This window comes from Nanorana parkeri, unplaced genomic scaffold (assembly GCF_000935625.1).
Source record: "Nanorana parkeri isolate BGI_ZX_2015 unplaced genomic scaffold, ASM93562v1 scaffold436, whole genome shotgun sequence".
NCBI lineage: Eukaryota > Metazoa > Chordata > Amphibia > Anura > Dicroglossidae > Nanorana > Nanorana parkeri.
Window position 1 is genome coordinate 828,190 of NW_017306704.1, and position 13,495 is coordinate 841,684.

General features: G+C 43.2%; 2 protein-coding genes across 2 annotated transcripts in view; one reads left to right on the forward strand and one right to left on the reverse strand.

The window, feature by feature from the left end:
- The window catches only part of PROSER1 (proline and serine rich 1), a 34,508-nt gene extending 33,066 nt beyond the window's left edge, over positions 1-1,442 (reverse strand). The window contains exons 1-2 of the mRNA XM_018560175.1: positions 1,243-1,442; positions 209-274 (exon numbers count right to left, since the gene is read on the reverse strand). Of these exons, the coding sequence (XP_018415677.1) occupies positions 209-274; positions 1,243-1,287 (111 nt within the window). The 5' untranslated portion in view covers positions 1,288-1,442. The remainder of the gene's footprint in view (positions 1-208; positions 275-1,242) is intronic.
- A 6,407-nt stretch (positions 1,443-7,849) lies between these two features.
- The window catches only part of NHLRC3 (NHL repeat containing 3), a 13,433-nt gene continuing 7,787 nt past the window's right edge, over positions 7,850-13,495 (forward strand). Inside the window, exons 1-2 of the mRNA XM_018560169.1 lie at positions 7,850-8,038; positions 12,706-12,861. Coding sequence (XP_018415671.1) covers positions 7,850-8,038; positions 12,706-12,861 — 345 coding nt within the window. The remainder of the gene's footprint in view (positions 8,039-12,705; positions 12,862-13,495) is intronic.

Consider the following 13,495-nt stretch of genomic DNA (forward strand, 5'->3'; position numbering starts at 1 on the left):
GAGGCCATTGGTACCACAATCCGTGGGCACCAGAGGCCATTGGTACCACAATCCGTGGGCACCAGAGGCCATTGGTACCACAATCCGTGGGCACCAGAGGCCATTGGTACCACTTCCATTACTGCACTGACACTGTATGGTTGAAATTACTCAGAATATATCACATTTCATGAAAGCTTATCAATTTTTTATTTTTTTTTAAAGTTACCTGTTCACAAGAAAAATATCCATGCACATAATCCAAGGACTTGACTTTATAATCTGTCATAACCGCCTGAGAACAGAAACAGAGAACAGGTTATACCCTGCTAACACTGAGACCTTGGCAAATCTTAGGAAACAATTGTCTGGAATAGAGACACAACACTATGAGGATGCATTATAAATCTTCCACCCAGCCATATGCTGGGCAAATGCCGTCCGCACAACATTCCCACCATTAGATGGACCCGAGAAGCATAGGGATTTCCTATGCTCCAACTAATGGCTGGATTGCTGTGTGAGCGGCATTCGCCTAGCATATGGCCGGGCAGAAGTTTAAAAAAATCATCCCCTATGGACTACTGCTGCTGGGAAATAAGTCTGATGATGCAATTTGCTGAAATTAATTTGAACACATCAGAACTGCTGCCCTATGTACTAAGAATATTCTGAAAAGATAAAAAAAATAAAATTGTTAAGTGTCTTATCTTTAGATCTGTTCCGGGTCAGCAGCTCAGAGAAAAAAGCATCAGCAGTTGGCACAGCAAGGAGCAAGAGAGAAATGGTCATGAGCACTACAATAGCCAATAGCTCTCCCCCCCGGTTGTGGTATGTTTTTAGGCATCCAAAGTATTTGTAAGGCTTATTTGTAAGAAGCCTTAAAAATAAGTTTCATTTAATATCACTTTCCAACCTCTAGCGGAGGGAACCACGGGTCCCCAGAGTTCTAGGCAAGCAAGAAATTAAAGTTATACAGAGATAAAAGTTTAATTATTAAACAAAGTATAATTTCTTGCTAGACTAGACCACTGGGGCCCATGGTTCCCTCACAAGAGGGGTGGACAAATTTATAAGGAGTTCAGGAGCCAGACACATTTTTTCAGAGACAACAACCAGAGGATAGCTCGAAAGTTAGGTGCCAGCTGCCATTTTTAAGAGCATTAGCTACCTAGCTCCTGGGATGTGTCCAGCCCTGGTATAATATAACCAAAGACTACAGTACAGTAATGCCATTATAAAAAGGAAATAGCTAAGCTTTACCTTTCGGACTTCGTCCAGCACCATCTCAAATGACTTTTTATCCATGATTGACCTGCTGTTCTTCTTGCACTAGTAACCGTCCATAAAGCCTTATAAACTGTTTAAAGAAGTTTTCAGTTATTGGGCGACACCACGTGATGTGTTCTTGTCATATCACAGGACGTTAAAAACAACATTTCATAACCATTTACAGGTGACGTTAAATCCTCGTGTGAAGCAGTGTTTAGAAGATACTTCAATCTAAAAGAAAACAAATTGCGGTCAAATACAAGAATAATCAATATGGTTTGCAGTAATCTAATAGAATATTGGTGGGTATACTGAAAACTTGAGGGGTCTGGTGTGCCTCCATGAACGGGAAGGGGAGTGGGCAACTGTTACGGGGAGTGGGCAACTGTATGGCAGATGAAGTTCAATGTCGATAAATGTAAGGTAATGCACCTTGGAGCTAAAAACAGGCAAATGGACTATACACTTATGGGTGTGCAACTAGGGAAGTCGGAAACAGAGAAGGATTTGGGGGTCATTATAGACCGCAGATTGAATAACAGCTCACAGTGCCAGGCTGCTGTAAACAAAGCAAGCAGAGTCCTGTCTTGCATTAAGAAGGGAATGTTTTGCAGGGACAAGTCTATAATTTTGCCACTTTACAGATCACTGGTTCGGCCACATCTGGAGTATGCGGTCCAGTTTTGGTCACTGATACTCAGAAAGGATGTCCTTGAGCTGGAAAAAGTCCAGAAGAGGGCAACCAAACTCATTAAGGGGTTCGAGGATCTGAACTACGAAACAAGGTTGTTAAAATTAAATATGTTCTCTTTGGAGGTTAGATTAAGGGGGGACAGCATTTTCCTGTATAAACTATTCAAGGGTGACAGCAACCTTAGTAACAAACTGTTTACGGTCAGCTCTGTAACAAAGACCAGTGGGCACAACCTAAAATTGGTGGGAAAAAAATGTCACCACAGAGGGCGCAAGGGGTTCTTCACAGTTAGAGCGGTTAAGGTCTGGAACTCGCTGCCACAGGAAGTGATTTCAGCTAAGAGTGTGGAATCATTCAAGAGACTCCTGGACGAGTTCCTGGGAGACCATAATATACAGGGGTACAGCTATAGCTAAGAGAAAAATCACACATGGACTCGTACACATGCACACATCAGCTCATAAATGCATACACACAATAGGTTGGACTTGATGGACTTATGTCTTTATTCAACCTCAAATACTATGTAAGTATGTAACTATGTAAGTTTCATTGCTGAGATCCTGACCCATCAGTGTCCACCCACTAATGGAACTTGGTGGTTTGGGAGATCTTCTGGTCTGTTTATACCGTTGTTGGTAGCCGATGTTTGGTACGCAATTGGAAACATTTTTAAATGCTTCCCAAACGCCTCAATCCTAGAACTGTAGTTCAATGTTGTAGTATTGTTGCTGTGAAGAAAAGCATTTGTGTTGCTTTGGGACAACGTGCTTTGATTTGGAGGTGGAAAGTAGAGATGAGGCTTGGTGCCAGAGTTTGCCCAAGCCTGTTCAAAACTTTGACCGCCAGCCCCTCTTTGTGACCCAATCAATTTTGGCAGTTGCATTGGGGGCATTTTCTGTTCCTTTGCAATGTATAGCTGCGGGGCGGGAAATGCACCTCCCTGCAATTGATTGGGTTGGCGGTCAGAGTTTTGATCGGCATTAGGTGAACAAAGATCAGCCTTATCTCTAGTGGCAAGCAACATTCGCCAGGTGCTGATGCCTGTGGACAATTTCTGGTGCCTTCAGTAGAAGTAAATGGGAACACTTCCCAAAATCCTGTAAGTGTCCAGGAAGCCTTTGGAAAGCATTTGATGTGGATTTTCTATGATCCTGGAGGAATGGATAACATATCTAGCAGCTCACAGGCATCGAGCAGAAATGTACGTCAAGGCTTGGGGCATTTAGTAGGCTCTGATGATGATGGTGCTTAAACCAACCTTGTCAATGACCAGGTATGCAGGGTATAAGGTCCAGACACAAGAGGAGCATGTAAGTTCACCATAAGTCCATTTCTTTTGGTTCACAAGCAATGTACAGGTTTAGTTAGTCCCTATCAGATGGCGGTGAGATCACGTATGATCTATGTAAATCAGGCATGTCAGCCAATTGTGAAATGATAAAAGGGAATGTCATCATAATAACTTATAGCAAAAACTAGGACCTCATTCAGTTTAAATCCTTTGACTGGTTATTGGTGACAATGTAGGCCCCATACAGCCCAGAAAACACCACTTTGCCATTCTGATCTGAATACTGAAGGACTGATCACCAAATCATTCTTTACCATGGAACTACACAACAATCAGGTCCAGCTGATCATCCGTCCGCTCTCATCTAATGAACCTGTGAGCTGGGAGCATTAACCTTCCTGGCGGTATTCCCGAGTGTGGCTCGTGGTTCATTTTCAGTACCCATAGCGGGAACCCCGAGCTACACTCGGGATTTCACAAAAGTGTCACTTACCTTGTCCCTGCGAGCCCGCGGCGTCCTCTGCTGTACGCGGCCGGCCGATGCCGGCATCTGACTTTTAGTTTAGTTTTCGGGCGTCACAGCAGGGGGCGGAGTCGGCGGGAAATTCAAAAGTGAAAAGATGCAATGTACACAGAATACAATGTAATTTGCTATGATTACATTTATATATATCAAACCATTTCACTTCAATTTTGTCCCTAGAGCTTTGTCCACTGCCCTGCCTGCACTTTTACTGTTCTTTCTTCCTGGAAACTTGAGAACGTCCATGGCATCCAAAAAGCGTCCCTTTAGGTCAAAGCGGTTTTAGACCAGCTAGAAAACAGCGATAGTAAATTAGAATCATTTGCCGAATTGAGCGATAGCGATTCGTTGGGAAATTCGTCGTCAGACACGGAAAGTGAGGACAGCGACGATTCTGCGACCGAGCTCAGTGATGTGCGAACTTGGTACGGATCAGGCAGCGCCCCCAGAATTCCCATTTACTGGACCAATTATTTTTTATTATATAATTTTTTTAGGGCTGCGGAAATTAACGATTAATTGTTAACATTTTTGATCGATTAAAATTATTTTGATCAATAATGAAAACACTCACCTCTCCGCCGGCAGATTTCCCATCTATTCCTGTCCCGGTAACAACCAAAAATGTGGGATTTTCTTTCACTTTCAGTGAGAACGGTCATCAGGACAAATGGAGAGTGGAATCTCCTGAACGGAGACACAGACAGCAATGAAACCTGACCAGCGTTCTAGTCCCTCTCTGGCCTCAGTTGCACTGTAACACGTCTATAATGTTAGCAGTGGAAAGTAGAAGGAATGAAGCTCATACCTTAAGACAGAAAATCATTCATTACAAGACTCCCTGACAGCCAAAAATTGAAAACAAACTGGTCATACTGGTGCGCCCAGTTCCATAGTAACAAATCACATAGTGTACATAATATTCCATCTCACTGGACACATCATACTCTGTTCTCCTCGCGGGGCTCTATGTGTGAAGGAAGACCGGGGAGATTTTTGGCCCCGGCATTTGGGTGTAGATGGGTGGGCAACTCCGGCCCTTCAGCTGTTGTGGAACTACAAGTCCCATGAGGCACTGCAAGGTTGTCACATCCACAGGCATGACCTCCCAGAGACAGATGCATCATGGGATTTTTAGTTTCACTACAGCTGGATTGGCCGGAGTTTGCAGCCTTTCAGTTGTTTTCCTGGAGTTCAGCTTTAAAGTGGAACCCAAAGCCAAAATGTTTGGAAAGGTAATGAAGGGTTAGAAACAACATCACATTTTGTTGTCAGTGACCCCACTGGGGAGATTGCAGCACACTTCCTGTACCAAAGTCACACCCAGAAATCCCATCTGTGACAGAGTCAGCAATGGTAGATGTCCCCTCACCTCCTGGTTTGGTGACTTTTTCTAATTCATCGATTTGTAGTAATACAAAGTCGCCCATCAGTGAACGGTGATGTGCATTGGGTAGAGTTCGCACCCCAAGCCCACATAAAATTGACAAGAGAAACCCGCCCCCTGGCCCATTCTGTTGCGGTTAGAGCAAGGATAGCAAAACTCCAGCCCTCCAGCTGTGGTGAAACTACAAATCCCATGATGCATCTGTCTCTGGCAGTGATGTCTGTGGCTGTCAGAGTTTTGCAATGCCTCATGGGATTTGTAGTTCCACTACAGCCGGAGGGCCAGACTCTGCCCACCACTCGGTTAGTGCATTGGCCGGCCACAGGTACAAGTAACAAAGGGTTGGGAACGTCCCGGCCATAGCTGATTGGCCCAGGACAGGGGGGTGTCATTGACAGTTTTGTGTGGGCTCAGGCAAACAAGCTTCAACTTATCACTGACATCACAGTTACACCGGTCATCCCATTGGACGGGAGGTCTGAAGGTGTTGCCCCCGGAGACCAATCAGGTGCCAGACTTTTCTAAACATCCCTAGACAATGATAAATGACTGGCTGCTTTCACTAACATTCCTTCCAAATTTCTATAGTGTGTTCCATAAATGTATTTATCACGTTGTGGTGATACTAAATGTTACTTGAAATACGTCCCTCAAAAGCCACAATGCCCTTGCAAACCCAGCCATTACCTTGCAGAAGTAGCAGTGACATCATCACCCTGCTGTAACCAACCTATACACAGAGCAGAGCTGTGGGAGGGACCCAGCAGGCTCCACCCACTAAAGGTTTCCTGCAGAGAACTATAGGAGGCGTGGACAAGACCAGTCACTCTGCACAAGAACAGAGAGCAGCAGTGACCGGTCTGTATAACAGGAAACTCAAAGGTTCACACTGGACTACCTCACAGATATACTGTAAGAGATACACAAAGCTCAGTAAGACTACACACGGCTCTTATGGTATTGCTTATCCCGGAGCTCAGCTTTCACCGTGTCCCCATGTGAATGTCATATACTACAATATAAAGTATGTCTGCTCCGCTGCCCATACCTCCCAATGACAGACACAAGGACTGTGCAAGTGATACCAGCTGTGATCTGTCAGTCCTCTACAGGTCGGTGTGTGTAGTCCGGAGATCGGAGGGAGCTCATAGTGATACAATGTATCCGCACAGTGTACACAGCACAGACAACTTCCGGAGCACACACAAAGCCTGGGGCCCCATCCAGGGGGGGTTCCCGCTCCGGGCCCCGGCTCCACTTCTGGAGGATCACTGCTGATCACAGGAGATCCCCCATCGTAAGGTAATGGAGGGGGGACGGGGACGCCGGCGTGTCGAGGAGTTCCCAGCGATTTATTTTATACTATTATATAACGTTGTGTGGCTCGCTCGGTCGTCTGTGTCGCCTACCCTCAGAGGGCCCCAGCCTGCTGCAGAAGGGTCGCAGTGTGATGACGTCTGTCAGACCCGGGTGTATTCTGACTTTAGAGGGGGAGGGGACAGGTTAACCTCTACAGTGCCGGAGAGATCTGGGACATGTAGGAGCAGCCAGACTATCTACTGATCCCATTACGTGCTGGATAGCAATGGCAGCATGTAAACTGTGAGATTATTATTACGACTATAAACTGCAGATTTTACATACTGTGGTCACTGTATATACTTACTGGGAGACTTCCATATAATAAGACCCTATGGATCACTGCTTGTACTGCAAATAATGGGATGTACTGGTAATCAATAGATATACTGGAAATAATGGGATGTACTGGTAATCGATAGATGTACTAATAATGAATGGCTATAGTGGTCAATGGATATACTGGTTATTAGTGGATGTTCTGGTAATCAATAGATGTACTGATAATCAATGCATATATTGGTTATCAATGCATATACTGGTAATTAGAGATGAGTGTGAACCCAGTTAGCCAGAATTAACCTAAGCCTGCTCAGACCTCTGACTGCCACCCTCTCCTCCTGACCCAGTCTGTTGCGGCTGGCCCTTTGTGATGTAGAGCTGCATTGTGGGGAATGTGCCTGATATCACTGCAGGAAATCAATCTTTGTAGGCCAAATTTTTAGAAAAATACATGACGCATGAAACTGCATATTAACACATCAAAAATGCACCTCGTAGTAATGTAAACACAGTATAACGCATGGTAAAAAATGCACTTAAAAGAAAAGACAATAGCAGATGCGGATAGATGTGAACCTGGACTAATTTGGACCCATGGGGTTGTAGTCTGCTGGGTAGATGAGACACATGGGGTTGCAGTCTGCTGGGTAGATGAGACACATGGGGTTGCAGTCTGCTGGGTAGATGAGACACATGGGGTTGCAGTCTGCTGGGTAGATGAGACACATGGGGTTGCAGTCTGCTGGGTAGATGAGACACATGGGGTTGTAGTCTGCTGTGTAGATAAGACACATGGGGTTGTAGTCTGCTGGGTAGATGAGACACATGGGATTATAGTCTGCTGGGTAGATGAGACACATGGGGGTTGTAGTCTGCTGGGTAGATGAGACACATGGGGATTGTAGTCTGCTGGGTAGATGAGACACATGGGGATTGTAGTTTGCTGGGTAGATGAGACACATGGGGGTTGTAGTCTGCTGGGTAGATCTGAATTCAGCTCCCTATAGATTGTGTAGAATACTGATATCATAATGGACTTCTATTCTAATAGGACTATTGATGGTGTTATTTGCAGGCATTGTTCCTGTTCTGTGTGAAGACATATCCCGTCCTCTAAAGAGGAAGCGTTGCTGTCACATGACCCAGCAATCAACTCTCGGGAACATGAAGTGTAAAAGCAGTCTGTGTATATCTGCTGCTGTCGTGTCTCTGACTCTGCTGCTTCTGCACAGCTGGGACACTGTTAAAGTGAGTATGTTATGGAAGATTCAGCTTCTGAGACCCTATTCACACCGTGTTCTTGGATTCCTGCAGCAACAACATACAGATTCCTGCAGCAACAACATACAGATTCCTGCAGCAGGAAACCCATTCAGGTTAATGACCGGGTGACATCGGTCGCAACTGTCCCTGGACGCAGGATAGATGCATCGAGGGATGCATCAGCTATCCCAAACTGCATGTAATTGTACATTAGGACTGCTGCTGACAGATGCGGCCGCTGTCACCCAGTCATTAACTTGAATGGTGTTAAAGGGTATTATTCATATAGGGATTATGTATGCATGTGATGAACATAAGTGATGATTGATTTTCTATATATACATTTGTTCAGTATGGGAATATACGCAATGAGATTAGAGTCTGTGGTTCAGGTTGTATTTGCTATACATCTGTTACTGATCAAGCAGAAATGGTTAGAACCTCCCACATTCCTTTTTATCAAGAAAGACTGTTAAATATTCTAAATCAAAGTTTATGAAGTATTTACAAAGTATGTATTATATCTCTTTATTGCAATATTTCTTGATTAAGTTATTCATATAAGAAAGAACATTGTATTATGTATAAATATTGGTATTTGTAACATTATATAGTTTATTAGAATGTATTATTGCATTCAACACAAGAATCCTCTATTCCCATCCCCCTTGAAACCTTATGGTTTGTCTAAAGTGTCAGATTACACTTGGACCTAGATGGCCGGAGAGGAGGGGGGGGGACTGGAGCACAAAGGACTCACACTGACACACACGCTGACTTGGTGGACACACACTTGGACACACGCGGTCATGGAGGGACACACAGACATGAGACTAACATTACAGTACACAAGAACTTATTAATACAGCTACATATTTCTATACTTTTGTTTTATGCTATTATTTTGTAATCATTTGTAACTTTGTAATTAAACACATTTATGAGTTTCAAGCAAGAACGGAAGCTATTTTTCCTCTTTTAAACTTTTCACCCTAAGAACAAGAATATAACATCATATATCATATGATCATATTATAACATCATATAACAAGAATATGAATATGACATAAAAATATAACATCATATATCATATTCAACAAATGGATACAGCAGCCTCATCTAAACGGGGACACCCGGCATTCTTGCCGCACGAATCCTGAACTCCTGCAGCCAGAGAAATAAATGGTTAATCAACTAAAAGCCTGCATGGAAAGAATTACCAATATGATTAACCCGCTGCCGGGACTTCTTTTTCATTTTGCACACATGTTATAATCCACATTTTAGGCCTGAAAATTATTAAGCATTATATATTTTCTGAAAGTACAGACTCTATAGAATAAAATGGTGGCTGTTGCAAATTTTTACGTCACGCAATATTAGTCCAAAAAATTTAGTAAAAAATGCACTTAAAGGAGAACTATGGGGTCAGGGCTTTTCCCCATAGTTCTCCTCGGGGTCACGGGAGGACACAAACTAGCGTTCTCCCGTGACCCAAAGCTCAGTATACCGCGAACTACAGCTCCCAGTCTTCTGAGACGCCGCAGCCGGGACGGATCCCGACAATACTGTCTGGATCCACCCAGCTGCGTGATTGACAGCTGGCTCTGCCTATCCAGAGGCAGAGCCAGCTGTGCCCCCCCCCGTCCGTTTCGCCAGTCAGCGCTGGAGGATCGGACAGGGGAGGGGGGGAATCCCTGCAGGGAGCCGTGAGTGACAGTCACGGCTCTCTGCAGGGATAGATCAAGAAGTGAGCGAGCGCCGGTATGTGTTCGCTCACTTCCTGATCTACTGAGCCGACCTGTGACAGTTTAATTGTCACAGGTCAGCTCAGATTATGAGGCTGAGTGAAAATCACTCGCCTCATAATTCTCCTTTAAGTTAATTTTAGTGCCCGCCCAAAAACACTATATACCCATTTTTTTATAAAATATAAAACATGAGGTTACAACCAGTAAAGAGATACCCAACAAGCCCAGGTTAAAAATTGTGTGCATCCATGAAACGGCGACCCCAATTTGTCTTTAGGCGACGCTTTAAAAGCCAGTTCAGGTCATCCGTTTAGAGATTTGCCCTAGAAATATTGCTGTCACTCTGGCGCACGCTGCGATACCTAACGTGTAGTGCGGTTGTTTTCCTATGTAAGCGCACCTGACTCGTGTTTACGTTAATACGCACGTGTTTGCGGGGTCGGGGGACTTTAACATTTTTTTTATATATTTTTTTTATTTAATCTTTTTTTTTTTTTTTACTTAATTCCTATCACAATGCTCAGAGGATCTAATCTGCCCCCGGACGCACAGATTTCTATTTTTTCTAAATGCAGCTAAACGGAATATATCTAAATGCAAAGTGTGACTTATACCAATCCAGATTAACAAAGTAGATTGTGGTGTATAGATCCTGAGTAATGAGGTGCCACCCCTGGTAAAGTAATGATAGCAAAATGAAAAGGAAGGACAGTTGGGGTTGTATGGCACCAAATGGCAAGTCCAATACACAAAAGATAGTATATATATAATAAAATATGATATTTATTCGTACAAAAGGTTTTTAAAAAACATGAATAATTTAATATATAAAAAATTGGACAATTACATGATTATAAGGAAAATCTCCTAGTACCCACAAAGTTCCATAGTAATTACTATAATAAACATGATTAAAACTGATGACATGATTGAGGCCTGGTTTGAGCATTGCGAGCATCGCACTATCACCCACCTCTATGGTTCCATTTGAGGTTTTGTAATACTATTAAAGGAGAACTATGAGGTGATTGCTTTTCACTCACCTCATAGTTCTAGCCGACCTGTGACAATGAGACTGTCACAGGTCGGCTCAGTAGATCGGGAGGTGAGCGAACACATACCGGGTTCGCTCACCTCTCGATCCCCTGTCCGATCCTCCAGCGCTGACTGGCGAAACGGACGGGGGAGGGGGTGGGCACAGCTAGCTCTGCCTCTAGATAGGCAGAGCCAGCTGTCACTCACGCAGCTGGGCGGATCCCGACATAATTGTCGGGAACCGCTTCAGCTGCAGCGTCTCAGTATACCGTGAGCAGTAGCTCGCGGTATATTGTGGCGTCTCAGTATACCGCGAGCTGTAGCTAGTTTGTGTCCTCCCGTTACCCTAAAGAGAACTATGGGGAAAAGCCTTAACCCCATAGTTCTCCTTTAAATGAATTAGCAACATACAGAGCCTATATGGCATTAATTTATTGTTCTGACTAGGCCTTAATCATGTCATCAGTTTTGATCATGTTTATTATAGTAATTACTATGGAACTTCGTGGGTACTAGGAGGTTTTCCTTATAATCATGTAATTGTCCAATTTTTTATATATTAAATTATTCATGTTTTTTAAAAACCTTTTGTACGAATAAATATCATATTTTATTATATATATATACTATCTTTTGTGTATTGGACTTGCCATTTGGTGCCATAAAACCCCAACTGTCCTTCCTTTTCATTTTGCTATTATACCAATCCAGAAAAAAAAACCATTACATGCATTTAGAAGTGTCCTAGAAACACCCATCACTGTCCGCGTGACTGAAGCGTAAAGCTGGCCATACACTGTTATATTTTTTTTGTTCAAATTGCGAGCTGAGCGAAAAAATATAACAGATTCCTCCATCTACGCTAAAGAGCATGGATAGAAGAATCTCCCAGTGGACTTTTGTATTTTGACAGCTGCAGGCGTGCTGCTCTCAGAATACCCGAACAGTGACAGTAGCCTATTAGCCGCTGTCACTGTTCACCCAAAAATCATCTGACTGGCTCCTTCGTTTTTCTGATTGAAGGACACAAGACAGAAGGCTGCTGACAGGGCCACCCACTAAGCAAAATTCACACAGTGTATGGCCAGCTTTACAAAAAAAGATGAATGAGATGTTTTACACTTCCTTGTCATTGTTTTTGTATTTTAGATTATGATATGAATACAATGATCTGGTTTCATAGTGTTTACAAGAGTTTGGCAGATATAGCAGTAAACTCTGCTCTGAAAGCTATATGTGAATGGATATCATTAGTTAATATACAGCGTTGTTATTGTAGCTCTGGTACAGTACCCTGAGTTATATGTTCAGATTCAGAAGTTGGAAATGATTTGAGAATGTTGGCTTCCACACTGCCTGGCCAAAACAAAAAGTCACCCCTGGATTTGGCTAAGCAAATAAGTAAGACCCTTCCATTGGATAAGTGTTATGATCTGAGGTTGCTTCAGTTGGTACCTGAATATACTAAATTACCCTAATGGCACATTAGGTATATTCCAAGATGACAATGTCAGGATTCATCAGGCTCAAATTGTGAGAGTGGTTCAGGGAGCATGAGACATCATTGTCACACATGGATTGGCCACCACAGAGTCCAGACCTTAACCCCATTGAGAATCTTTGGGATGTGCTGGAGAAGACTTTACACAGAGGTCTGACTCTCCCATCATCACTATAAGATCTTGGTGAGAAATGAATGCAACGCTGAGCAGAAATAAATGTTGTGACATTGCGTAAGCTTATGGAAATGATGCCATGGTGAACGCATGCCATAAATAAAGCTAAAGGTGTTCCAACTAAATATGAAAGTGTGTGACCTTTTGGGGGGCCAGGTAGTGTATGTGATTCATTGTGTACTTTTTGCAGGTGTGGAATAAACTATTGTTTGGCTATCCATTAAGAACTAGAGAAGAGCAACTTTTCAAGTTGGATGTTGGGTGGCCAAGAGATCCTAGCCTTTTCACCGGCATTCCCTATGATGTTGCTGTGGATCATCAGAACTCATTGGTTTATGTTGCTCAGGTACTCGATACATCACTATGTCATTGTCAGTTATAGTTTTCTCTGTATGCATTGTCTGGTCTACTTTGTGTGTCATCAGTGCTATAAATGCAATGTCACCCACTTGGATCTAATGGGTTTTTAATTTAAAGGGTAAGGAAATATTTAACGTTTTCTGAAAGTTTCCCAACCCTTTTTGCCAACTGACACGATCTAACATGCCCTTCCCTCCCTAACTGCCTGTACATGCACAGTAGAACCCTATAGACCAGGGCTCAAAATTTCAGGTCCTGAGCTACTAGCCAGGCCTTCAAAGTTACTCGCCACCAGTTGCCCTGCATAACACAAATAAACACACACAGGGCACAACACGCACACAGCACAACACACATACAGCCCCAGCACAGGGCATTACACATACAGCCACAGCACAACGCACAGAGCATTACACATACACATTTCATGTGAAATAAATTTTTAGTCTGCGCACATGTCTAATAATATGCGTGGGGGGGGGCAGTTTTCACTTTTATTAAATAATTAGTAAATAAAAAATTATTACTATTTTTTGTTTTTTTTAAATTATTTATTAAATTTTTTGTTTTGTTTTACTGTTGGGGGGGGGGGGGGGTTCGGGGAAATTTTAGGGGCCCAA